The sequence below is a fragment of the Bufo bufo genome, chromosome 2, assembly GCF_905171765.1.
Source record: "Bufo bufo chromosome 2, aBufBuf1.1, whole genome shotgun sequence".
NCBI classification, from domain to species: domain Eukaryota; kingdom Metazoa; phylum Chordata; class Amphibia; order Anura; family Bufonidae; genus Bufo; species Bufo bufo.
In genome coordinates this window covers 578,940,686-578,966,362 of record NC_053390.1, presented here as the reverse complement: position 1 = coordinate 578,966,362, position 25,677 = coordinate 578,940,686, and the positions used below count along the sequence as shown (strand labels likewise).

General features: G+C 42.6%; 1 protein-coding gene across 3 annotated transcripts in view; it reads right to left on the bottom strand.

The window, feature by feature from the left end:
* Nucleotides 1-25,677, bottom strand: part of BANK1 (B cell scaffold protein with ankyrin repeats 1) — a 713,259-nt gene that overhangs the window by 29,235 nt on the left and 658,347 nt on the right. For all 3 annotated transcript variants that reach the window (XM_040418216.1, XM_040418217.1, XM_040418218.1), the window contains 2 exons: nt 1,947-2,128; nt 1,607-1,670 (listed from right to left, as the gene is read on the bottom strand). In XM_040418216.1, the coding sequence (XP_040274150.1) occupies nt 1,607-1,670; nt 1,947-2,128 (246 nt within the window). The remainder of the gene's footprint in view (nt 1-1,606; nt 1,671-1,946; nt 2,129-25,677) is intronic.

Genomic DNA, 25,677 nt, shown 5'->3' with positions numbered 1-25,677 from the left:
CTGAAAGAGGAGGAGGACATTGGAGCACAAGCAATGTGTAGCGAAATGGGCGTTTTTCCTACACAGGTGACAGGAGACGAGGAGCAGGAGCAGCCAGAGCAGCATGAGGGAGATGAGGAAGATGAGGCAGATGACCCAGGCACACCGTGGCAGTATGCAGTTGAGATGGATTGGAGGCATTTAGTCCCTCTGCATGGTTCTTTATACCTTGGCTAACATTGACCTGTAAGGCTGAGTTCGCACTTGAGTTATTTGGTCAGTTTTGGCCCCATAACTGCCCAAATAAGTGAAGTGTGCAGTGATTCTAAGAGCAACACCTGTCATCCGCATGTCATACTGACTCACAATATTGTTTCACTACCACAGCAGACTCCATATGCGTGTTACTGCAAGGCACAGTGTTCTACACCACTATTCAAGATCTCTGCAGCCAGGAAATAGCTGTTTTTTAACTCGTTTCGCCATAAATAAATTTGGATCGAATCTAATCTTTTCAGAAAATTCCGCGAATCATCAAAATTTTTAGAAATTTGCTCATCTTTAATCCTGACATACAGTACAGACCAAAAGTTTGGACACACCTTCTCATTCAAAGAGTTTTCTTTATTTTCATGACTATGAAAGCATCAAAACTATGAATTAACACATGTGGAATTATATACATAACAAACAAGTGTGAAACAACTGAAAATATGTCATATTCTAGGTTCTTCAAAGTAGCCACCTTTTGCTTTGATTACTGCTTTTCACACTCTTGGCATTCTCTTGATGAGCTTCAAGAGGTAGTTCCCTGAAATGGTCTTCCAACAGTCTTGAAGGAGTTCCCAGAGATGCTTAGCACTTGTCGGCCCTTTTGCCTTGACTCTGCGGTCCAGCTCACCCCAAACCATCTTGATTGGGTTCAGGTCCGGTGACTGAGGAGTCCAGGTCATCTGGCGCAGCACCCCATCCCTCTCCTTCATGGTCAAATAGCCCTTACTTTCAAAGTTTTCCCAATTTTTCAGCTGACTGACTGACCTTTTTTTCTTAAAGTAATGATGGCCACTCGTTTTTCTTTACTTAGCTGCTTTTTTCTTGCCATAATACCAATTCTAACAGTCTATTCAGTAGGACTATCAGCTGTGTTATCACCTGACTTCTCCTCAACGCAACTGATGGTCCCAACCCCATTTATAAGGCAAGAAATCCCACTTATTAAACCTGACAGGGCACACCTGTGAAGTGAAAACCATTTCAGGGGACTACCTCTTGAAGCTCATCAAGAGAATGCCAAGAGTGTGCAAAGCAGTAATCAAAGCAAAAGGTGGCTACTTTGAATAACCTAGAATATGACATATTTTCAGTTGTTTCACACTTGTTTGTTATGTATATAATTCCACATGTGTTAATTCATAGTTTTAATGCCTTCAGTGTGAATCTACAATTTTCATAGTCATGAAAATAAAGAAAACTCTTTGAATGAGAAGGTGTGTCCAAACTTTTGGTCTGTACTGTATTTATAATGCTTTTAAGAAAAAGGTATAATTATTTGTGGTTATGCAGTAATATACTGTAGTAATTGGAAAGACCAGCTTCAGAGTGAATCTGGTTGTTTTTCAAGGCTTACCATAGACTCTTTCATCATCCGTTTTATTTCCAATAATATTGTCACGTAACTGCTGCAGTTTTTTCTATTTGGACATAGAAATAACAGTTTGTCATATATTTTGCAATTGAAATCTGTCTACAAGGTGTAAATGTAGATAACGTGTAAGATCTTAGAGCATAGTATGCTAGTTTGAACATAAAAAGAGTTGACCATTGAATGACCTGCTCTAATGAAATCACTTGACCAATTTTATAGAATAGACACAGCTAACGGTTAACCAAGGCTGAAGTCAGAAAAAGTCTCAATGACAGTTCAGGAGATGTGAGAAGGTGAAACCTAACTTTAAATTCTTGTTTACCTGCTGAAGAATATCTAGTCCGCTCTTTTCATTCTGCCACTCCTGGAATTTTTGGAGAGCTTCATCCATACTGATAATGCCCATTTTCACCTTTTCTTGGAGTAAGATGAGCTCGTCCTGCCCAGTGAGGGCATACTGCTGAGCTGGAATCTGAGGTTCATGTTTAGCCAATTGCACTTTGTCTATAATTCATAAAATAGCAGTTAAATGAATATGCTATGTTTTCAATACAATTATATACTGCATATACCTATAGTGTTATTCCAAACTAGGAAATTTTCCACCACAATTTGTAACAGAAATTTGATGAGCAAATTTCTTGAAGTTCTAAACTGTTTCAAGTTTTTCCCGGTTAATGGGTTTTTGGGGAATTAAACATTGATGGCCAATCCTCAGGATAGATCATCAATATCAATTCAGTAAAGTTCAACTTAATCAGCTGCTTGACAATATACCAAGTACAACACTGGACATTGTATAGCAGCTATGCTTGGTATTTCAGCTAAATCTCATTCACAAAAGCTGATAAATGTGAGTGCCACAGTCTCTTCAAACAGCTGATTGGTGGGGGTGCTGGGAGACAAACCGCACAATAAGATATTAATGACCTATCCTGAAGCTACGTCATCAATTGTTAAGCCTTGGGCAGCCCTTTTAAAGGGAATGTATCACTTTTTTTTGCCTGTTAAAATGAGATAGTGACATGTGTTCTTTCTTCCAATATGTTTTTATTTTCGGATTACAGATTTTGCTATTTTCTTTTCTGAACATGATTATGAGAGCTGTCATCTTGAGTTGTTGTTAACAGCATTTAGAGATATGCTTTACAGCAGCCACCATGGGCCACATACAGAATGGACAGGAGCTGACTCATTGACTTCTACAGGAAAGTTTTCTAGGCATGCTCTTTGAACTGTGGAGAGGTCAGGAGTAGAGTTGAGCGAACACCTAGATGTTCGGGTTCGGGGAGTTCGGCCGAACTTTAAAAAGAAGTTCGGGTTCGGGACCCGAACTTGATCCGAACTTGGACCCGAATCCGAACCCCATTGAAGTCAATGGGGACCCGAACTTCACTTTATTATTTTCCATTATAACATGGTTATACCGGAAAATAATAATATTAGCTTTTTCAGATCTGAGTTTTCACGATCGTGAAAACTCAGATCCGACAGTAAGTTCTAACACAGAGGCGTTCCCATGGTGATGGGGACGCTTCAAGTTAGAATATACTAAGAACTGTGTACATAACTGCCCCCTGCTGCCTGGCAGCACCCGATCTCTTACAGGGGGCTGTGATCTGCACAATTAACCAATTGTGCGGATCTCAGCCCCCTGTAAGAGATCGGGTGCTGCCAGGCAGAAGGGGCCAGACCCCCCTCCCTCCCCAGTATTAAAATCATTGGTGGCCAGTGCGGCCCCCCCCTATTAAAATCATTGGTGTTTAGTGCGGCCCCCCCTTTTAAAATCATTGGTGTACAGTGCGGCCTCCCCCCCACCCCTAATTAAAATCATTGGTGGCAGTGGCCACAGGTTAACAACCCCCCTCCCCCCCCATCATTGGTGGCAGCGGAGCGGCAGTTCCGATCGGAGTCACAGTTTGATCGCTGGGGCTCCGATTGGTTACCATGGCAGCCAGGACGCTACTGCAGTCCTGGCTGCCATGGTTACTTAGCACTTTTAGCAGCATTATACTTACGTGCGCTGTCTGTCGCTCCTCCTACTGGTAAGTGAAAGGTCTGTGCGGCACATTGCTTATAGCACAGACCTTTCACTTACCAGGGAGGGGGGTTGTTAACAAATGATTTAAGGGGGGGAGAGGGGAGACAGCACTGGGCACCAATGATTTTAATAGGGGGTGGGTGGGGGTGGGGGGGCCGCACTAGCCACCAATGATTTTAATTAGGGGGGGAGAGGGGAGGGCGCACTGGACACCAATGATTTTAATAGGGGGGGCCGCACTAACCACCAATGATTTTAATAGGGGGTGTGGGGGGGCCGCACTAGCCACCAATGATTTTAATAGGTAGTGGGGGGGCTGCACTAGCCACCAATGATTTTAATAGGGGGGCCGCACTGGCTACCAATGATTTTAATACTGGGGAGGGAAGGAGGAGGGGCGCACTGGCCACCAATGATTTTAATACTGAGGAGGGAGGGGTCTTGCTGCACCTGAGTGGTTAATTGTGCGGATCACATCGCCCTGTAAGAGATCAGGTGCTGCCAGGCAGCAGGGGGCCGTTATGTCCACAGTTCTCAGTATATTCTAACTTGAAGCGTCCCCATCACTATGGGAACGCCTCTGTGTTAGAATATACTGTCGGATCTGAGTTTTCACGATCTAACTCAAATCCGATGGTATATTCTAACATAGAGGCGTTCCCATGGTGATGGGGATGCTTCAAGTTAAAATATACCATCGGATTGGAGAAAACACCGATCCGATGGTATCCGATGGTATATTAATATTACCCGAACACTGAACTGGAACTTTTACTGAAATGTTCGGGTTCGGGTTCGGGTGCCGAACACCGTAAAGTTCGGTACGAACCCGAACTTTACAGTTCGGGTTCGCTCAACCCTAGTCAGGAGGAATTAGAAGAAAAGATGTGATATGACCTATTGTGTGTGAATGGGAATTCCATGCTATCTATATATAGAGGTGTTATTTGCCATTGTAATCCTACCTGTGATGATAATGATGAAAAGTGATCTGTACGGATCAAGAAGTGGGACAATTATTAGGCTTAATGGCCAGGGGAAAAACTGCAGGATTTTATGATTTTTTTAAAATATAGTTATTGAAAATTAAAAATAACATTACAAAAATTTCTTTAAAAAATTGTTTACCATAAAAACTTGATTTAAACAATACGTCATTTTCTGTTGACACCTTCCCTTTAATTAGCAGTTAACTAATATATCATTACAATATAATAAATACAATAGCCTTGGCCCTCATGCTTAAACTGAATAATTTACAAGATTTGAGGAGACACTGGGAATCGCTTTCACATCAAACATTCTTACAGACCTGGTCTGGTCAGCATGGTCTTTATGATACGTGTATTCATCCAATTCTTCATAACACATTAAACCTCACCATTAAATTTCACCTTGAATTATTAGATACTTTATACTCATCTCAATTACTAATCTTACAATAGTATTCTTTATACATACCATCTTAAATTCTGCTTGGAGACACCAATTCAGAGGACAGCGTACTCCATCCATACCATCCCCCAAGCACAATTTCCCTCCCCTTATCCCGATTTCCTATCCCCCCCCCTTCTTTAGTTCTTGTTGACTAATGTAAATTGAACTGTTGTAAATATTTGGTAGTAGTATATTATCTGGAAATATGTTTTATTTCACTACTTTTGGAAAACAATATACACTCGTATGTGTAATATAATTGAGGTATCACCACCTACCCATTGCAATTTTAACTTACTGTTACCGTTTGGTTCTGAAAATATCAAAAAACAAATATTGTGAAAGAAAAAGATTATTGTATCAAAAAGTGCATAGCAACCAATCAGATCATTTCTTACATTTTTGACCTGCCTTGAAAAAAGTTTGAATCTGAATGATACAGTAGGTAAACACTGGGAGAATTTTTATGACCACCAATGTCTCTCCAACCTCTGAAATAACTGAAATTATTTGCCCTGCTTCCTATCAAGAAACTGCTCACGGTTTTTATAGATAAAGGATATGTTCCCTACATTTTAACACCATGGGGGATATTTCTCATAAGAGGAATTTTTATAGTTTTACAGAAACTAGTTTGCTGTAATTTGCACTAAATATATCAAATGTGGCCCAATATTTGATAAATTTGGCACATCTTTTAAATCTAAAACCTTTGTCTTGAGATGTTACACCACCTTCTACAACCAACTGTTTACAGGAGTAAGATTGCAAATCTTTGTGACTTAACAAAAATTGTCTTAAATCAGCTTGACAAGCTAACCATGCCCACTAGTGATGAGCAAATCCATTCATACAAATCAAATTAGTTAAAAAATCTGCCTCCTTGAGCAGTTGGCTACCCCCATTGCTTAAGCAGTCTGGGCACACCAGAGTTTAGTGGCACAGTTGGCATCTATGCTGCTCATGTAACAGCAGTAGAGCCTATACACTTGCAGCCACTACTCGGAGCAGCCGCGCAGGCGAAAGATTGACAGGGCCAGACAAGATGCCTGGCCCTGGCAAATAAGGCAGAGGGGATAGTCTCTTGAGCAGTGGGATCAACCCCTTGCTGCTTGAGGAAACAGATTTTTGAAGGAATTTGATTTGTATGAATCAGTTCACTCATCTCAAATGCCCACTTTCCCTGTTAGTGCACCTGAAATTAATACTAGAGTCATAGTAACATAGTAACATAGTATATTAAGCCGAAAAAAGACATTTACCCATCCAGTTTGGCCTGTTATCCTGCAAGTTGATCCAGAGGAAGTAAAAAAAAACTGTGAGGTACAAGCCAATTTTCTCCACTTAAGGGGGAAAAAATTCCTTCCCGACTCCAATCAGGCAATCAGAATAGCTCCCTGGATCAACGACCCCTAACGACCCATCTAACATACATTACACCACCCAATAACATAATCTTGGGAGTAGGACCTATGTGGCATTCCCTTTTGAAGGCATCTTCATGTCATTGCCCATATGTTATCCAGACCAATCTCCAGCTATTTTTACATCCGAGGCAAAATCAGGACACATTGCTGAAGATAGACCTCTATTCCACCCTCCATTGCCTTCTTGCTCTTCTCCATGATAGCTTTTGATAGTGCTGGCATGAGGTCAATGGAACACCTGTAGCTGGATGTCTAGCTTATAACCCAATGTCGTGCAAACACCTTCTGATGGTTTGTGTAGACACTGTTTGCCATCTTAGGCTTGAAATGTGACCTCTAATCAGATGATCCGTCAGTGCAGAGGTTTGCCTCTGTGCACCTCTTGCTGTCATTCCAGTCTGTAGTTGTTCTTCCAACCATCAGGCCACGTACCTTTGAAAAGCGCTGATATCTCGGTCTAGATGTGTAGTAATATGCTAGGGTGATAAGCTGAGGTCTCTCAGTTCAAGCTTTCTGTCCCTCTCAGTTTGCGACAAATAGCAATAAGTTGCACGTTGACGAACAGGAGGAATCGCACAATCATCCCACACGGCTTGAACCAATTTTTGAGGTTTCATGTGGCCAAAAAAATGTACAAAGAAAGGACAATAGCCGTGACACTTCCTCTGGTAAAATTCAGTACTTTATTGGTGGATAAAGAGCTTGGCAACAAAGGTACGGGACAGACTATGCAGCATTAGCTACCAATGATCATTTCACGTACCAGGATGATTTCTCAAGGCGTGAGGGGGAGTGGATCCCAGAGCTACAGTTCATATGATCCATCGCACTTCACACTGTAATAGATGTATCATATAAACTAAAGTTCTGGGACCATGCGGATTGAATGACAGAAATATCTGTCTTTGTTTTTATGAACTATGTGAATTGTTATGTAATTGGTGTTTTTTATTGATGTGGCATTATGTGGGGATATGTGTAGTCAAACCCACTCCCTCTCATGTCTTGAGAAAGCGTCCTACGACGTTAAACGATCATTGGTGGCTGATGCTGCAAAGTCTGTCCCATACCTGTGTTGCCATGCTTTGTATCCACCAATAAAGTACTGGATTTTACTGGAAGAAGTGCTGCGGCCATTCTACTTTCTTTGTGGATTTACTTGCCATTCTGAGCTGGATGGTGGAGCACCTGTGCTGTGTGCAAGCGTCTTAAATGATCCGACCTATATCTCTCTTTCTACATGTCAAAAAAACGTTATTTTCAATCTGGCTTTTATTCTCCTCCTACATGCCACATATTGGAGCTAGGTGCTTGAAAGTTTGATCATCTGAAGATCTTAGCGACACCTGCTACTTCCTTGATTTGCATAACCTTACTCCTTGTCCTACTTGGTGTTGCTGTTTCAATGTTGAGGAATGTATTATGTGCTTTAGGCACTTTTTGCTTCTCACTACACCAAAAAGTGTGTAGAAAAGGGTGTGTGGAAAACAGGAGTTGCAAAATGTGCCATATATATTAATAACATGCACCAATATCTGGTGCAAAATATTAGTATGGTATAAAGCAAGTCAGTCCAGGAGGTGGCTTATGGAAGAGGTTCTAAAGATATGTTCACCCAGCCTTTTTTCTGGATGGATTTTAGCACATATTTCATGACAAAATCTGCCTCCCATTGTTTTAAATGAGAAATAGTTTCTGTAAAGCACATCCTCTCTTGTCATGAGATCTGCGTGAAAACTGCAGCCGATGTCTGCACGCATCAGGCACATTGAATGGGGCTAAATCTACAAATCCATGACTGAAATCCAAGGTTTATTCTTGCATTTCTGCTGCCGAATCCACAGCAAATTCACGTTGGATTTCTTCTTCATGTATTTATACTGTCTGAACATACCCTAACATCAAGAAAGATGTGCCAAAGCTATAACACAGCCTGAGCCACTTAAATAAATTTAGCTCAGTTTCTGCATATCTCTTCTCATCTAAATTTAAGACTGAATTAAATAAATCTGCTCCCCTATTAATAGGGGATTTTTGATTTTGGAAGGAATGTTTTTATGGTGAATAGGCAAAATATATTAGCTTTACATTACACACTGAACACAGACATATCATGAAAGATTTTAATACACAATAGATACAATTAAATATATAGCTACAGATGGAGATCATGCTTAATGACTGGTAATTAGGGGAAGCCATAGAGATTCTGACATTTACATCTTCAGAAGAGTGTGCGATGAGTCTCAGAGTGTCAGAAACGGTGATGGATTGTAATAAACTGCTATGAATCTGACCCTTTATTTTTTAATATCAGGCTAATGGCTACTCCCATCTTAAGGTTGAATCATAGATTATGTTGAAGCAGTTGGATATTAATAAACATACCTGCCATGACAATCTTCCATCCCAAGTATCAACTTTGCTAACTTCAAAGTTATCTGGGATTTTTAACCATATTTTCCTGAAGAATTAGTTATTATGATTTTGGTTATGATCTAATTCCATAGATCTATGAATTTTTGATGCTTCAATTTATATATTATTTCCACCCATCCTGACATTACACTACAAGGCCACACTGCTATTCACAATCATGTCAATTGCCCATTGTATACATGTCCAGGGGACAAAAGATGACAATTTGAAATTTGACTTATCGCATGCAATGAAAACATAGGGAAGGGGGAAAATGAATGATCGCACGAACGATTAGGGCGGGTTCACATCACCGTTATGGATTCCGTTTTTGTTTTCCATTAAAACATGGTTATGACGGAAAATAACGGAATCCATAAGAAGGAAGTCAAAACGGAAGCCTTTAAGAGGCATCCCGTTTTGATCCGTCATAATAGAGGTCTATGGGAATCATAACAGATCCGTGCTGGTTCCCGTTATGCAAGACGGAAAACAAAAGTCCTGTCGTCAGGACTTTTTTCTCCGTTCTGCATAACGGAAACGGGACGCATCCGTTATGCTTCCCTATAGACTTTTATTATGACGGAAATCAAAAGGAATTCCTTTTAAATGCTGACGTTTTTCATTCCGTCATAATACAAGTCCATGGGCAGCATAACAGATCCGTCCTGGTTTCCATTTTGCAGGACTGGACACCTGCATAATGGAAACCAGGACGGATCCGTTATGCTGCCTATAGATTTGTATTATGAAGGATCGAAATGGAATGCCTCTTAAAGGCTTCTGTTTTGACTTCCGTCTTATGGACTCCGTTATTTTCCGTTCACCATGTTATAATGGAAAACAAATGGAATCCACAATGGTGATGTGAACCTGCCCTATTATGTATCATAAAAACCGCCATGATTATTATTCCATATAAATGCAAGTAAAGTAAATAAGTGCAGATATGTTGCTATAGTGCTTCCACCACCTGTTACAAGCAAATTCTCTGCCTGTGTTAATTGATGTTTACTCTCTAAAATTTCCATCCTTGTCATTGCCCTCAATTAGGCTGGCCATACTGTAGAAGGACTGATAGTTATGGAGATATTTCCCATAGAAGTGAATTGGAACTATAGAAATAAAGTAGCACAGAAAGCCGCAGATTTTCTGTAACTTAGGAGCGATGGAAATAGCATAGCTCATTGTGCTACACTGTTTCTGCCCCATTCACTTCTAAACAAGGTACGAAAACATTGTATCACAGTGAGCTCAGCTGCTTCTATAACTCTGGCCACCCTTGGATGTCGCCTTTAAGGCCCCTTTCACACGGGCGAGATTTCCGCGCGGGTGCAATGCGTGAGGTGAACGCATTGCACCCGCACTGAATCCGGACCCATTCATTTCTATGGGGCTGTGCACATGAGCGGTGATTTTCACGTATCACTTGTGCGTTGCGTGAAAATCGTAGCATGCTCCTCTTTGTGCGTTTTTCACGTAACGCAGGCCCCATAGAAATGAATGGGGTTGCGTGAAAATCGCAAGCATCCGCAAGCAAGTGTGGATGCGGTGCGATTTTCACGCACGGTTGCTAGGTGACGATCGGGATGGGGACGCGATCATTATTATTTTCTCTTATAACATGGTTATAAGGGAAAATAATAGCATTCTGAATACAGAATGCATAGTAAAATAGGGCTGGAGGGGTTAAAAAAAAAAAAACTATTTTAACTCACCTTAATCCACTTACTCACGCAGCCGGCATCTCTTGTCTGTCTTGTCTGTCTTCTTTCTTCAGGACCTGGGTAAAAGACCTGTGGTGACGTCCCTGCGCTCATCACATGGTCCATCACATGATCCATCACCATGGTGATGGATCATGTGAATGACCATGTGATGAGCATAGTGACATCATCAAAGGTCCTATTCCTCACAGATGAAGACAGAAGAGATCCCGGCTGCGCAAACAAGTGGATTAAGGTGAGTTAAAATGTATTTTATTTTTCTTAACCCCTCCAGCACCATTTTACTATGCATTCTGTATTCAGAATGCTATTATTTTCCCTTATAACCATGTTATAAGGGAAAATAATACAATCTACACAACCTTAAACCCAAACCTGAACTTCTGTAAAGAAGTTCAGGTCTGGATACCACATTCAGTTTTTTATCACGCGCGTGCAAAACGCATTGCAACCGTGCGATAAAAACTGAACAACGAAACGCAATCGCAGTCAAAACTGACTGCAATTGGGTACCTACTCGCGCGGGTTTGCCACAATGCACCGGGACGCATCCGGACCTAATCCGGACACGCTAGTCTGCAAGGGGCCTAACAGATAGTCTATCACTCATTGCTGAGATGGAAATACTCCTTTAAAAGTCCAACAGTGAAGAACAATATAAACAATCTGCTATATCTGTGGAACTAAAGTGATTGGCTTCAACAGTAGCATATCTACCATGGAGGGAGACTACACCATCCAACTGGGGGTTCCAATGCTTAACTTTTTCTTCTGCTTCCGACATAGATTTATGGCATTTTCCAGCAGTCACCACTAGGGGGAGCTTAATGTATACAAATTCTATCAATTTCAATCAGGGAGATTTATCAAGGTATGTATGTCGTCTGGTGTAAATACATTCAGAATTATGGTGTTCAGAATGAGCGCCATATTTATGAAGGACCTGTTCCACTTTCTCCAACTTAGAAGTTGGATAAAATGGGTGAGGTGGAGGGCAACTTTTTTTCTAATGAAAAATTTATCAGAACTCTGGGGAGTTGCACATTGTATTCCACGTTGGCTGGGACTGTTTGACACATGCATACTGGGAAACTGGGTTAAGAAGGGGAAAGCCATGGGATCCTATGAGATCTGTTGTACACCCTGGGGCTTCAAACAAATAGCTAAGCCTTATAGAGGCACACAGAGTTCATACAGTATTCCATATGGTTCCTTATTCTCCCCTTACAGCAAAACCTCCATAATAGTGTCAGATAATGCAACAAATTTCAGATTTGTATAGATGTAGAAGTCTATGGATATCTGAGGCCGGACAGAGCCATCACTGTCATGTACATGAGCCCTAATGGAAAGGTATTCCATCAGGTGTAACAGTAATAAGTCTTGTTATAAAATCACCTTTATCATAAAATCAGCAATCAAAAGATAAGTGAAATATATGCAGTAATGTAGCTAAATGATATTTAAAGAAAACCACAGACTATATTTCCCATCATTGCATCTCTCGAAGGCCAACTAATGAAAATGTGCACATTTTGGGTGACCCTTTTTTGGCTCACAAGTGGGAGTGGCTTAGCTTGTGACACTGCACCAAAATTCCATCTGAAATTTGTTGCAAAATTCTGGAATAAAGTAAACAAACTAATAGGTAGTATAAAAGCAGATTAGACACCGAGACAGTCTAAAGATGCAGTCGATTTTTCACTGTCTACTGTCTATCTGGTGTCTCCTTCAGTCTAGTGTAAGTTTACTCTGTTTTAATGTTAGACTGTATTAATAATTTGCCAGAGTGTGGCAATTAAAGAAGACTATATGTCATTAAATCTTTAACCCCTTACAGGAAATCTGAATCTCACCATGCTAAACTACTAACAGCACTAGGTAGGTAAAGATGAGCGAATTATGCAAAAATGTTACAAAAAATTCTCATCGTGGCAGCCTCTCAGATGCTGCGTTCATAGTTGATCATGGCATCTGATATACCGTATATTTCGCCCCATAAGATGCACCTTTTCCCCCCTAAAAGTGTGGGGGGGGAATAACAGTGCGTCTTATGGGGCGAATGCTGCCATTTTTACATCGCTAACGCTGATAAATTGCAGGCTGCGATGCTGCACAGCGCAGCGATGTATCAGCGGGGAGGGAGGAGGGGCTGGAGGCCCGGAACTCTTACACTGGGCCCCGCCGCTCACAGCAGTATACATATCTAAACAGCAATCCTTAACCTCGAGTAACTTTAACTTTAAAGCAGCGCTAATCTGTTTTTTACCTTACAATCAAGCTCATGTAACAGGCAGAGCGGGCAGCGGCGTAACGTCACTCACTCACTTCACGCGCCTGCTCCTCCCACTTTATGAATGAAGCAGGCGGAGCAGGCAAGTGACGTGAGTGACATTACGCTGCCGCCGGCTCTGCCTGTTACCGGAGCTTGATTGTAAGTAGTAAACAGGATAGCGCTGCTTTAAAGTTAAAGTTACTCAATGTTAAGGATTACTGTTTAGATATGTACACTGCTGTGAGCGGCGGAGCACGGTGTATTGGGGGACACTGTTATGGGGGGGATCTGTGGATGACCCATAACAGTGTCATCCACAGATCCCCACCCCATAACAGTGCCACCCTCCCCCCCATAACAGTGCCATCCACAGATCCCCCATAACAGTGTCATCCACAGATCCCCCATAATAGTGTCATCCACAGATCCTCCCCATAACAGTGCCATCCACAGAGTCCCCATAATAATGTCATCCACAGACCACCATTAGTTAAAAACCCACCAAAAGTACACCTTTTGGTTAAAAAAATTTTTTTCTTATTTTCCTCCTCAAAAACCTAGGTGCGTCTTATGGGCAGATGCATCTTATAGGGCAAAAAATACGGTAAATAGCAGAGTGCAAAAGAAAAAAAGAAAAACATACTTACCTCATATTTTTCCTGCGATGGGCCGGTCGCTGCCATCTAGTGATAAGCGGCATAGACAATATTCGTTTTCGCAATATTTCGCGAATTTATGGCCTAATATTCGCCATAAACTAGCGAATTCTAGAATTCACAATCTCCAGTCATTATTTTCTTGATTGCGAAATTCGGCAATGTAATTTGCGTATATTGCGTGCGCAATACCGGCATGGCTCACTTTTGCAACATTTGTCAAGCTGCTAGAAGTTTCCTGAGACTGGAGAAAATGATTGGCAGCAACTTTCGTGAGTGTTAGGAAGAACTCCTCCTGATAGAGTGCTCCAATATATTTGCGATTGCGCAAATAGGCACTAATGATGCGCATATTTTTGGCGCAATACATGCAACTTTACATTTTATCAGGTCTGAGTAGATATTACTGATTGGTGCACTAAGTATTGTTGTGACATCACAGCACTATGTCTGTAGCATTTATGTAACACATATGTGTGCACAGTAATGCCTATCACACTACTTAAAGAGGACCTTTCAACGATTATTACACTATGAACTAACTATACAGACATGTAGAGCGGCTCCCGGGGATCTCACTGCACTTACTATTATCCCCGGGCGCCGCTCCGTTCTCCCGCTATGCCCTCCGGTATCTCCGCTCACTAAGTTATAGTAGGCGGAGATTCCAGTCACTAAGTTATGGTAGGCGGAGTCTGCCCTTGTTCTGCTCTAGCGCTGGCCAATCGCAGCGCAGAGCTCACAGCCTGGGAGGTTATTTTCTCCCAGGCTGTGAGCTCTGCAATGCGATTGGCCAGCACTACAGAAGAACAAGGGCAGACTCCGCCTACCATAACTTAGGGAACGGAGATACCGGAGGACATAGTAGGAGAACGGAGCGGCGCCCAGGGATAATAGTAAGTGCAGTGAGATCCCCGGGCGTCGCTCTACATGTCTGTATAGTTAGTTCATAGTGTAATAATCGGTGAAAGGTCCTCTTTAACACCCTGCACTGGAACCTATCAGCTACCATATATCACTATCTAACCTACACTGACTATTTCCCACTAACTATCTGAATTATATATATGGGCTAACTAACTATCTAATGTAATTAAATAAGGATCCAGATGAGTCTGCAAAGCACAGAGCACAGCAATCACACTGCTCTCTCTCAGAACTGCAAAAAACTGCAGAAAATGGCTGCTGGGGAGTTTCTTATATAGTAAAGGGGCAGGCAACTTTCCTATTGGTTGCTAGGGTGGTTGCTAAGCTCTGACAAAGATATTGCAGCCTTCTCATTGGTCGACAAGCAAGAAGGGAGGTTACTGATAAAAAAAAACTAGAATATTCGCGATTAAGAATATATAGGACTATATTCTAGATGTTAGCGAATTCTCAAAGTGCCGATATTCGTGTTAAAAATTCGGGATTAGAATATTTACACTCAACACTACTGCCATCTTGCTTGAAAATCTGGTGTGAAATCTCACGCTACCTGAGATGTTCATACGTGAGCGTACCGAGGACGGGAGACGAGGGGAACACACAGCAGTTTCATCAGAGGCAGGGCAACACTCTCCAAGACTCCACCTTTATGAGTAGGTGGGAAGATACTTTGACCAAGTGCTCACAGACTCTGATTGAGTTACTGATTGGAGCAGATCGTAGAGCACTGGAGATTGTGGAGAAGGACATTGACAGCCATAAGGAGAATATCCAACAGCTCCTTACCAAGAAGGAATTGGAGGGGTTTGATAAAAGCCTGGAAGAAGATCTGGCTAAAAAGAAATACAATCTATTAAATCCCAGAAATTTCTGAGAGATCTGAGTAATTACCAACAAAATAAGGTATTTAGGTGGCAGAGAAACAGTACGAGACCAGAATTGCGCTCACGTTACCAATCAATAACATCATCAATATCAGAGGAGAAATGTGGAGCACCTTTTTTAGACGGGCACTCGGTCACCGGATTTGGAAAGGGCAGGCTACAACCTGCGCACCCCTGCACAAAAGAAGAAAAGGAATAGCAAAGGGAAGAGATCAAGGAATTAAAGGTAATCAACCTCTCTGATATTCAGCTAACTTTACCTCAGCAACAGGTGTTACAGAAGGGCTTATCCTTCTCTCCAGCAGGCAAATTCGATTACTTCGAAACTATTAAAGATTTGGAGTTATTTGCCCGCAAACTCCTTTTTAAAAAATATTTTGGTTGTGGTCAAGAGACGGCCCTCCTAACATCACCCCGTGAGAGGCAAGCTTTAAGGGACGTGGAGTCCCTATTGGAGGACCAGTTTGCAATTAAGACCAGCAGACTTCCCGTACACCTGCAGCGGCGCTCACGGACATTCCCTCCCAAATCCTTGTGTCCGGCTGTGGATGTCTTTGTTAAATTGGTCAAACGTGATCTAACTATAGGAACCCCATACATCAGGGGAGATAATTTGACCAAAATTCAGAGACAGGCACTGCGAGAATTACAGGATTTCAAGGAAGTGGTTATTAAACCAGCAGATAAGGGGGGTAATGTTGTGATATGGCCGGTGTAGATGTACGAGAAGGAGGTCTTTTGTCAGTTAAATAATAGACAGTGCTACGGTAGAATTGAAAGAGATCCCACAGCCCTCTACAAGAGGGAGTTAGATGAGATCTTGTTGGAGGCACAAGAGCAAGGTATTATCAGTTTGAAAATGATGGAGGGATTGATGGTGGAATTTCCCATTAAGCCAACACTGTACTTACTCCCAAAGGTCCATAAAAATCAGACCAACCCCCCAGGATGCCCCATCGTGTCGGGGATTGGGGGCCTATGTTCTAACGTTGGTAGATTTATTAATTTTTTTCTTTAAAAAAGTGTTGAGATCCTTCCATCATTTGTGAAGGATACCACAGATATGCTGAGACGATTAAATGACATTCATGTGGAGGAGGATGCATTCCTCGTTACTTGTGATGTAGAGACATTGTACAAGTCTATATACCATGACCAGGGAGTGCGTGCATCTAGATTTTTTCTATCTATGACCGACTATGATAACGATCTGGTCGAATTTATTTTGGCCCTGTTAGAATTTAGGTTAACTCACAATTACAGTCCTGATCAAAAGTTTAAGACCACTTGAAAAATGGCAGAAAATCATATTTAGCATGACTTGATCTAAACAAGGTTCCAAGTAGAGCTTCAACATGCAACAAGGAGAAATGAGAGTGAGACAAAACATTTTTTGAGCATTCAATTTAATGAAAACAACGAATAAACTGAAATAGGCTGTTTTTCAGCTGAACAAAAGTTTAACCCCACCAAAACAGAAATCCAACTTCCAAACATGAACTCAGTAATCAGAAGCTCCGCCGTTATTGTTTATCACTTCAAAAATTTGTTCTCGGCATGCTTGATGCAAGCGTTTCCATGAGGTGAGTGGGAACATTTCTCCAAGTGGTGACGACGGCCGCACGAAGGCCATCTACTGTCTGGAACTGTTGTCCATTTTTGTAAACTTCCCTTGCCACCCATCCCCAAAGGTTCTCAATTGGATTTAGATCAGGCGAACACGCAGGATGGGCCAAAAGAGTGATGTTATTCTCCTGGAAGAAGTCCCTTGTCCTGCGGGCATTGTGTACTGTAGCGTTGTCCTGTTGAAAAACCCAGTCGTTACCACACAGACGAGGGCCCTCAGTCATGAGGAATGCTCTCTGCAACATCTGGACATAGCCAGCGGCCCTTTGACGCCCCTGCACTTCCTGAAGCTCCATTGTTCCACTGAATGAAAAAGCACCCCAGACCATTATGGCGCCCCCTCCACTGTGGCGCATAGAAAACATCTCAGGTGGGATCTGCTTGTCATGCCAGTAACGTTGGAAACCATCAGGACCATCAGAGAATAAAACTTTCTTCCACCTTTGAATTGGTGCTCTCTTGCAAAGTCCAAACGAGCAGTTCTGTCGCGTTCAAGGAGACGAGGTCTTTGAAGACGTTTTTTGTTTTTGAAGCCCTTCAGTCTCAGATGCCGTCTGATGGTTATGGGTCTGCAGTCAACACCAGTAAGGGCCTTAATTTGGGTCGAGGATCGTGTCTTGACGGACAGCCAATTGGATCCTCCGTCTCAGTGCTGATGAAATTTTTTTGGGTCTTCCACTTTACTTTTTTGTTCCATAACCCTCAGGATCATTTAAGAAATTCCAAATGACTGTCTTACTGCGTCACACCTCAGCAGCGATGGCGCGCTGTGAGAGACCCTGCTTATGCAGTTCAACAACCCGACCACGTTCAAAAAGGGAGAGTTTTTTTGCCTTTCCCATCACATTGTGTGACTACCTGACAGAAAATGACAATAAATCCACATCTTTGCACAGATTTGGCCTTTTAAAGGCATGTGGTCCTAAAATTTTGATCAGCTGAAAAACAGCCTGTTTCAGTTTAATCGTTATTTTCAATTAATTGAATGCTAAAAAAATGTTTTGTCTCACTCTCATTTCTTCTTGTTGCATGTTGAAGCTTTACTTGGAACCTTGTTAAGATCCAACAATGTAAAATATGATTTTTTGCCATTTTTCAAGTGGTCTTAAACTTTTGATCAGGACTGTATTTTCTTTTTAAGGACCGCCTCTTCCTGCAGCTCCAGGGAACAGCAATGGGGGCGTCATGTGTGCCCTCATATGCTAATTTGTTCCTGGGGCTGTGGGAAAGAGAGATAGTCCATAATACTCCAGGGAATGAGTCCGTACTCCTATGGTCTAGGTATATAGACGAGGTATTCTTCTTGTGGCAGGACTCTGAGCCTGCCCTAGAGGACTTTCTGGCGAAATTGAATGTCAATGACCGTAACATTAAACTGACTTGGAAATATAGCCAGACCAAGGTTGAGTTCTTGGACATTATGATTATGAAGGGATCTGATGCATTTATATCCACTAATCTTTTCAGAAAAACAACAGATGTCAATTCCCTTCTCCACGCTTCATCCGAAAACTATACAGGCGATACCAACGGGGCAATTTTTGAGAACAAACTAGATGGATAGTTATCCTGGACACCGTAGCCTCGTGTGGCCTCAATGAATCTAATAGCTTCTCCTCCTTTCTATAAAATAGCGCAAATTTTAATTGCAGGGTATAGTATTTTTAAGATGTATTATTTTTAATAATTATTTCGTTTCTTTCCTTTTTTTTAGATTATTATTTTACTTCTTCATTCGGGACAAGTTGGGAACGGATTCAATAAATGGCCATAGGAAGATGATTCTTGAACAACCAAAAAAGATCTGGAATTGATAAGAACACACATATATGTGGACGTATTGCATTAATGATTGACCATACGGGATGGGTCTCTTTCCCTTTTTCTTTTGGGGGACTGTAGTTTCACCCTTCGATATACAATTATGTAGGGGGAGACCTACTTATACATATTAGTAAGTCACCGTCATATAGATATGATGGATGGTGACTTGGGGGTCAACTATGACTTTTAGGGGGGATGCGTCATGAGTGCCACAGGTGACTGCATGAGTAAAAATTTGGTTGTGGTTTTGTCCTAGTCCCTATTAGGGACCGGCCATTACCCCGACTGGTTAAAGGAATGTCCCGACACATGCAGGATCACCTCTGGCACTGGTGTTCCATAATTGACACTGTATGCATTTTATTGTTAATTTGCACTGAGTTCACTTGTAGCACTGGTGTCCTACTATGGACACTATATGCACTTCATATTATCATGCACTGAGTTCACCGGTTTGGGTCCAATTGTTGACCCAATATATTATGAATTATGTAATTGGATTATATCTTTTTTAAATTTCTTTATTTTTTATGCTTTATCTTTTATAATGTTCTCTTGTAAATCCTATCACTCCTGTATCTCAAGTGTTGATGTAGTATAACATAATCATGCAATATAATTGTACAACTAAATCATGTAATGACTTTGTAATAATTAATTTTTTTAATACACTTGTGATGTCCTGATTGGATACAGTAATCATGTTGATATATGCACTGTCACTTTTAGAATACTTCTTAGGTAGATTAATTGCATAATAAGTGTTGTTATTGCCATTCCCTCATATACTGATATGTATGGTAATTTGGACTCTAGTACGTTTCGGCTAGTTGGGCTTATTTAATATTGTCAATTGTGGGCCTAATATGGATTATTGTTATACAGAGGTATTGATTATGCTGTATGAGTAACCCCCGAGATGTAGCTATAGCCGTTACGTTAATATGAGTCGTTCCTCCAATGGCCAGGAGTTTGCGGGTCACATGCGTTCCACTGGGTCGGGGCTCCACGCATGCGCTGTCTGGCTCCATCTCGACGTGCTCCATGACGTCACCATGCGCTGCGCATGGGCAGTGCGGTGGCGTGGACGCGCTGGGAGATGGCGACGTGCATCATGGTGGAGTCGCGCCCGCTTGGTTGGAGCACAGGTGTCTGCAATCCAGGTACTTTCCCAACTAATACTACCCATATATACACTCACCTAAAGAATTATTAGGAACACCTGTTCTATTTCTCATTAATGCAATTATCTAGTCAACCAATCACATGGCAGTTGCTTCAATGCATTTAGGGGTGTGGTCCTGGTCAAGACAATCTCCTGAACTCCAAACTGAATGTCAGAATGGGAAAGAAAGGTGATTTAAGCAATTTTGAGCGTGGCATGGTTGTTGGTGCCAGACGGGCCAGTCTGAGTATTTCACAATCTGCTCAGTTACTGGGATTTTCACGCACAACCATTTCTAGGGTTTACAAAGAATGGTGTGAAAAGGGAAAAACATCCAGTATGCGGCAGTCCTGTGGGCAAAAATGCCTTGTGGATGCTAGAGGTCAGAGGAGAATGGGCCGACTGGTTCAAGCTGATAGAAGAGCAACGTTGACTGAAATAACCACTCGTTACAACCGAGGTATGCAGCAAAGCATTTGTGAAGCCACAAAACGCACAACCTTGAGGCGGATGGGCTACAACAGCAGAAGACCCCACCGGGTACCACTCATCTCAACTACAAATAGGAAAAAGGCTAAAATTTGCACGAGCTCACCAAAATTGGACTGTTGAAGACTGGAAAAATGTTGCCTGGTCTGATGAGTCTCGATTTCTGTTGAGACATTCAAATGGTAGAGTCCGAATTTGGCGTAAACAGAATGAGAACATGTATCCATCCTCTGATGGCTACTTCCAGCAGGATAATGCACCATGTCACAAAGCTCAAATCATTTCAAATTGGTTTCTTGAACATGACAATGAGTTCACTGTACTAAAATGGCCCCCACAGTCACCAGATCTCAACCCAATAGAGCATCTTTGGGATGTGGTGGAACGGGAGCTTCATGCCCTGGATGTGCATCCCTCAAATCTCCATCAACTGCAAGATGCTATCCTATCAATATAGGCCAACATTTCTAAAGAATGCTATCAGCACCTTGTTGAATCAATGCCACGTAGAATTAAGGCAGTTCTGAAGGCAAAAGGGGGTCCAACACCGTATTAGTATGGTGTTCCTAATAATTCTTTAGGTGAGTGTATATATACCCTGCTCTCTTACATTCTCATACCTCCTGGCGAAGCCGTTGAGGTGAAATGTGTGTCGAGGTCTTGCGCTTAGGGCTATCACATCTCTTCTGGGCTTGATCATGTCTTCAGGTACGTCCCGGGTCAGGTGTGTCTATTAAGACACTGCCACATACAATATCCATATTAGGCCCATATTATTGACTAGGCCGTATATATATCATCATTGTGTTGTGCTATAGACTAGGCTGTGGATATACTATCACCACGCTTGTTATATACAAGCAGTCTATGGTTACTAAGGACGTAGGCTGTGGATCTCACAAACATCCTGGGAGCATTCCCTGATATAGCTGTATCACATTGTCTAACACACTATTGGGGTGCTGCACAGGGAGTGCAGAATTATTAGGCAAGTTGTATTTTTGAGGATTAATTTTATTATTGATCAACAACCATGTTCTCAATGAACCCAAAAAACTCATTAATATCAAAGCTGAATATTTTTGGAAGTAGTTTTTAGTTTGTTTTTAGTTTTAGCTATTTTAGGGGGATATCTGTGTGTGCAGGTGACTATTACTGTGCATAATTATTAGGCAACTTAACAAAAAACAAATATATACCCATTTCAATTATTTATTTTTACCAGTGAAACCAATATAACATCTCAACATTCACAAATTTACATTTCTGACATTCAAAAACAAAACAAAAACAAATCAGTGACCAATATAGCCACCTTTCTTTGCAAGGACACTCAAAAGCCTGCCATCCATGGATTCTGTCAGTGTTTTGATCTGTTCACCATCAACATTGCGTGCAGCAGCAACCACAGCCTCCCAGACACTGTTCAGAGAGGTGTACTGTTTTCCCTCCTTGTAAATCTCACATTTGATGATGGACCACAGGTTCTCAATGGGGTTCAGATCAGGTGAACAAGGAGGCCATGTCATTAGATTTTCTTCTTTTATACCCTTTCTTGCCAGCTACGCTGTGGAGTACTTGGACGCGTGTGATGGAGCATTGTCCTGCATGAAAATCATGTTTTTCTTGAAGGATGCAGACTTCTTCCTGTACCACTGCTTGAAGAAGGTGTCTTCCAGAAACTGGCAGTAGGACTGGGAGTTGAGCTTGACTCCATCCTCAACCCGAAAAGGCCCCACAAGCTCATCTTTGATGATACCAGCCCAAACCAGTACTCCACCTCCACCTTGCTGGCGTCTGAGTTCGGACTGGAGCTCTCTGCCCTTTACCAATCCAGCCACGGGCCCATCCATCTGGCCCATCAAGACTCACTCTCATTTCATCAGTCCATAAAACCTTAGAAAAATCAGTCTTGAGATATTTCTTGGCCCAGTCTTGACGTTTCAGCTTGTGTGTCTTGTTCAGTGGTGGTCGTCTTTCAGCCTTTCTTACCTTGGCCATGTCTCTGAGTATTGCACACCTTGTGCTTTTGGGCACTCCAGTGATGTTGCAGCTTTGAAATATGGCCAAACTGGTGGCAAGTGGCATCTTGGCAGCTGCACGCTTGACTTTTCTCAGTTCATGGGCAGTTATCTTGCGCCTTGGTTTTTCCACACGCTTCTTGCGACCCTGTTGACTATTTTGAATGAAACGCTTGATTGTTCGATGATCACGCTTCAGAAGCTTTGCAATTTTAAGAGTGCTGCATCCCTCTGCAAGATATCTCCCTATTTTTGACTTTTCTGAGCCTGTCAAGTCCTTCTTTTGACCCATTTTGCCAAAGGAAAGGAAGTTGCCTAATAATTATGCACACCTAATATAGGGTGTTGATGTCATTAGACCATACCCCTTCTCATTACAGAGATGCACATCACCTAATATGCTTAATTGGTAGTAGGCTTTCGAGCCTATACAGCTTGGAGTAAGACAACATGCATAAAGAGGATGATGTGGTCAAAATACTCATTGCCTAATAATTCTGCACGCAGTGTATACTCTGTATCATCCCTGTGGTTCATAATCTGGGTGTTTTCGAGACACAGCATTTGACCTGGTACCCGGTAAGTGCTTACTAGCCTTGTGGGGATACATAGTAGTCCAGTAGAGTGAATGCCCTTCGCTTCTCTGTATACTTTTTTCCATCTTGCCTTTTTTCTACATTTTTTAATATATAATAAAGTTGATACGATTTTGGATATATTATCTCCACTGGCTTTTTTGTTATGACATTGTATTTTATTCCAGGTGGAATGTTGTGCTGTCAATTATAGACAGAGAGGTTTTTTGTAGGCTTACAACACTCTCCAAGGCCTGGGACAGTTTTATGACACCCAGCCAGCACCATCAACCTGATGCGCGGCCTAATGTCACAAGGAGGGAAACATTTTGGAAGATGGTGAAGTACATGGCAGACTGTGTCAGTGTCCTCAATGATCCCTCTGTGCCTTACAACTACTGGGTGTCCAAGCTGGACACGTGGCACAAACTCTATGCCTTGGAGGTGTATTTAGTACTGCTGGTGGCATTATAACAGATAAGCGTATCCGCCTGTCAACTGAAAATGCTGACAGGTTGACTCTTATAAAAATTAACAAGGCCTGAATAGACCATGACTTCTCAACTCCACCAGAGGAAAGCTGATGAACATAAAGGCACTTTAAGTGTGTTGTTTATAATGTACTGAATACACTGTATTCCCATGCACCCCTTCCACCACAAACAAGGGTATATGGTTGAATCTTCCTTTTCTCATCCTCCTTCTCCTTTTCCATCATATCAACACATGCTTTTTCGTCACATATATGCTCTTTGCATATAATGTTTTACAGGGTCAGCTCAGCTGCAGGCCCTCGCATATAATTTTTTAAAAGGTCAGCTCACCAGCAAGCCCTCGCATATAATTTTTTAGAAGGTCAGCTCACCAGCAGGCCCTCCCATATAATGTTTTACAGGGTCAGCTCGCCAGGAGGCCCTCGCATATAATTTTTTATGTGTTAGCTCACCAGCAGGCCCTCGCATATAATGTTTTACAGGGTCAGCTCACCAGCAGGCCTTCATCTACAATCTTTTACAGGGTCAGCTCACCTGAACGCCCTCGCATATAATGTTTTAGAGGGTCAGCTCCCCTGCAGGCCCTCACCTACAACCTTTTAGAGTGTCAGCTCACCAGCAGGCTCTCGCCTAAAATATTTTACAGGGTCAGCTCACCAGCAGGCCTGCACCTAAAATATTTTAGGCTACTTTCACACTAGCGTTCGGGGCTCCGCTTGTGAGTTCCGTTTGAAGGCTCTCACAAGCGGCCCCGAACGGATCCGTACTGCCCCAATGCATTCTGAGTGGATGCGGATCCGCTCAGAATGCATCAGTTTGGCACCGTTTGGCCTCCGCTCCGCTCAGCAGGCGGACACCCGAACGCAGCTTGCAGCGTTTTCGTGTCCGCCTGGCCGTGCGGAGCCAAACGGATCCGTCCAGACTTACAATGCAAGTCAATGGGGACGGATCCGTTTGATATTGACACAATATGGTGCAATTTCAAACGGATCCGTCCCCCATTGACTTTCAATGTAAAGTCAGGATTATACCATCAGATCGGAGTTTTCTCCAATCCGATGGTATATTTTAACTTGAAGCGTCCCCATCACCATGGGAACGCCTCTATGTTAGAATATACCATCGGATTTGAGTTACATCGTGAAACTCAAATCCGACAGTATATTCTAACACAGAGGCGTTCCCATGGTGATGGGGACGCTTCAAGTTAGAATATAATGAGAACTGTGTACATGACTGCCCCCTGCTGCCTGGCAGGTGCTGCCAGGCAGCAGGGGGCAGACCCCCCCCCCCTCCTGTATTTAACTTATTGGTGGCCAGTGGGGCCCCCCCTCACTCCCCAGTATTAATTGTAAGCAGTGCGGCCCCCCTCCCTCTATATTTATCGGTGGCCAGTGCGGATATTAAATATGAGCAGTGCGGTCTCCCCCTCCCTCCCTAGTATTAAATATGAGCAGTGCGGTCTCCCCCTCCCTCCCTCCCCAGTATTAAATATGAGCAGTGTGGTCTCCCCCTCCCTCCCTCCCCAGTATTAAATATGAGCAGTGCGGTCTCCCCCTCCCTCCCTCCCCAGTATTAAATATGAGCAGTGCGGTCTCCCCCTCCCTCTATTCATTGGTGGCCAGTGCGGATTCAAAGTATTGTGATCAGTGCGGCCTCTCCTCTCGACCCCCCCCCCCCCATCATTGGTGGCAGCGGAGAGTACCGATCGGAGTCCCAGTTTAAATCGCTGGGGCTCCGATCGGTTACCATGGCAGCCAAGACGCTATTGCAGTCTTGGCTGCCATGGTTACTTAGCAACAAATAGCAGCATTATACTTACCTGAAGAGCTGCGATCTATGTGACCGGCCGGGAGCTCCTCCTACTGGTAAGTGACAGGTCTATAGGCAATGCGCCGCACAGACCTGTCACTTTACCAGTAGGAGGAGCTCCCGGCCGGTCACATAGATCGCAGCTCTTCAGGTAAGTATAATGCGGCTATTTGTTGCTAAGTAACCATGGCAGCCAAGACTGCAATAGCGTCTTGGCTGCCATGGTAACCGATCGGAGCCCCAGCGATTTAAACT